Raw genomic sequence first — 2795 nt, forward strand, 5'->3', positions numbered from 1 at the left:
ATTGTTTGAATTTTGTTTTTTAATCTGACTAACCTTCTTGTCTTCCTTTTACCTCAAAATTTTATTCTTAAGATGTTAGTTCTGCCTTACTGGAGGGGAGTCCCTTCGTATTTAAGTCATGGTGGAGATGGGAACTATTAAAGCCTCATTAATGAACAGAATAAAATTCAAAATTTGGAGTGTGTGTTAGTAATGTAGCACTGATGTTAATTCACTTTGTGAAAACTGCTCAATCTGTAGATAGGTTTATTTAAAGAAAATATTTGCATAGTTTTCAATATTATTGAGGAAGTTTCTAGCAGAATTGCAATTTAAATAAACTATTTAAAAATTATTTTTACAGGTTGTTATTCCAAGGAGTCCTCTTCAGGCCAAAGGACTGCTGCTGTCATGCATAGAGGACAAAAATCCATGCATATTCTTTGAACCTAAAATACTTTACAGAGCTGCAGGTAAGGATTTGTATGCTGTGTTTTCCAAGAAAGCACATATCTGTTGATAGTCACAGCTAAAACAATACTGTAGCAGAAATCTTGACTTGTTTGGTCAAGATTTCATAGCCCCAAGCTATGTTGGGGCTTGTGTTTTTAGAGTAATTGTGAAAACTGTATAAGATCTCTGATTTTGACTGCAAAGATAAATAAACTTTCACAGTCTGATTCATGCTCAATTAACCTTAGAAGTGAAATCCTTTATACAAACTTGTGTTAAAAAAAAAGGACAAATAAAACTAAGAGGCATTATTTCTTTATCAAATTGCAATATAAATTTGACAGATGTTATACTACTTTCTTGTGATAACTCTAGATACTGAAATAAATTTCTGTATCAGTTTTTATTTTTCCAAAAGAACTAGACTGCAACGTTGTCCCACCTTGAATAGTGTGTTCAGTTCTGGGCCCCTCAGTTCAGGAAGGATATTGAGGGGCTGGAGCAGGTCCAGAGAAGAGCAATGAGGCTGGTGAAGGGACTCAAGCACAAGTGCCATGAGGAGAGGCTGAGGGAGCTGGGGGTGTTCAGCCTGGAGAAGAGGAGGCTCAGGGGAGACCTTATCATCCCCTGCAACTCCCTGACAGGAGGTTGGAGTCAGGTGGGGGTTGGTCTCTTCTCCCAGGCAACCAGCAGCAGGACAAGAGGGCACAGACTCAAGCTCTGCCAGGGGAGGGTTAGGTTGGATATTAGGAAGAGATTTTTTACAGAGAGAGTGCTCAGGCATTGGAATGTGCTGCTCAGGGAGGTGGTGGATTCACCATCTCTGGAGGTTTTCAAGCTGAGACTGGATGTGGCACTTAGTGCCATGGTCTAGTGACCACGGTAGGGTTGGACTTGATGATCTTGGATGTCTTTTCCAACCTGGTTGATTCTATGATTCTATGATCGCCATTTTCTTCAGAGTTAAAATTTCTTTGAAATGCTTGGTTTCTAAAAATCTTGAAAATCTCCACACTTAGATTTTAATCTTATTTGAAAGGAAATGTGATTGCCATTGCTTTTTAAGTTTGTTTTTAGTCTTAGGTAACTTTTTGGTTCTAAGAAGTTTTGACAGCTATCGTTGTGTGTAACACATAGGAGCAGAGTGATTTCACACTGATGGTGCTTGAGTTGGTTCTAAAAATTAGCTTGTTACTTCTTTGGACTAGAGGAACTGGGCTGAGAACAGAAAATGGATGACACATTTTGCATGTGGAGATAGAGTAATGGGGTAAGCAACTGATAAAATAGAACTCAAGCTGTCACTTCAGTGTTTCCATGTGTTATAGCTTTATATACAAGCTGTGCTTGGATCCGTCAATCCAATTTATAAGTTGACTCTTTGTGGTCTGATGTTGGGTGAAGGACTAAACGTTCATATTTTCCATGCACTTCTCCATCAGTGCATCCATTTTATTAGTAAATTCATCCTCTTCCTAGAGAAGAGAAACAAAGACTAACATGGGAAGGGTTTAGAAAGCAGACATCAAAGCTACCAAGAAAACAGCTGTATAACTCAGCAACAAATAGGATATTTACTTGTGAAACTGCTTGTTTGCTTTTATATTTTCAAAAAAAGACCCAGAAGTCCCATTAGCAATGTAAATGTAAAAGTACAGCTATTTTTAGTCTGGTGGGGTGTGATGTACCCAAAGGGTTCACACATTCCTTAAGTTCAGTGTGTTTTGAGAGCTTGCTAAGATGTGGCAAAAAGACCTCTGTCCATTCATTTAGAGGGATTAGTTTGGAAAATGAGCTTTGAGTCCAAGTGCTGTTACACAAAGAAAACAAAGTGTCTTTGAAACAACCCTTTATTTCTCACCCCCTCTACCCCTCCACCCTACCCTATGTTTACAAGTCACAAATACAGACTGTAGAGTTACTAAAATACTTACTTTCCTACTGGCATGAGTGGCTGCACATCAATATCACACAACTTTTGAGAATATAGGGAGGATTTTGTGTTTGAGCAAATGGCTTGTAAAGCAATTGCTGGATCATTTAGTGAACATAAATCAGCCTTGTGATTAAAATCTTGAGTAAAGATGTGCTGAAATAGTGGGTGATGTGATTTATGTGCTGGTCGGTAACCAACCACAGTGTTGCTGCTGTTGGTAGATGCTGAAAGACTGATTTCCTTCACTATTCTGGTGGCCTGATTTTCAGAGACATTACCTACCTTTTTTTGTCTGAAAATTTCAAAGAACATTTAGTTTTGTAGGCTGAAATATATAGTATATTTGTGCAACATGTGACAGGGATGATTGTAAGAGGCAACTTCTTTTGTTTAGATGGAGATTTTATTATTTCTACAATGTAAAGCA

At 38.1% G+C, this 2795-nt stretch overlaps 1 protein-coding gene across 1 annotated transcript in view; it reads left to right on the forward strand.

Moving 5' to 3' along the window:
• Window positions 1-343: 343 nt before the first annotated feature.
• Window positions 344-2795, forward strand: part of LOC103811831 (2-oxoisovalerate dehydrogenase subunit beta, mitochondrial-like) — a gene marked incomplete at both ends in the record, with an annotated part of 37476 nt that continues 35024 nt past the window's right edge. Inside the window, one exon of the mRNA XM_009084828.1 lies at window positions 344-452. Coding sequence (XP_009083076.1) covers window positions 344-452 — 109 coding nt within the window. The remainder of the gene's footprint in view (window positions 453-2795) is intronic.

Source organism: Acanthisitta chloris, unplaced genomic scaffold (assembly GCF_000695815.1).
Source record: "Acanthisitta chloris isolate BGI_N310 unplaced genomic scaffold, ASM69581v1 scaffold12541, whole genome shotgun sequence".
Taxonomy (NCBI): domain Eukaryota; kingdom Metazoa; phylum Chordata; class Aves; order Passeriformes; family Acanthisittidae; genus Acanthisitta; species Acanthisitta chloris.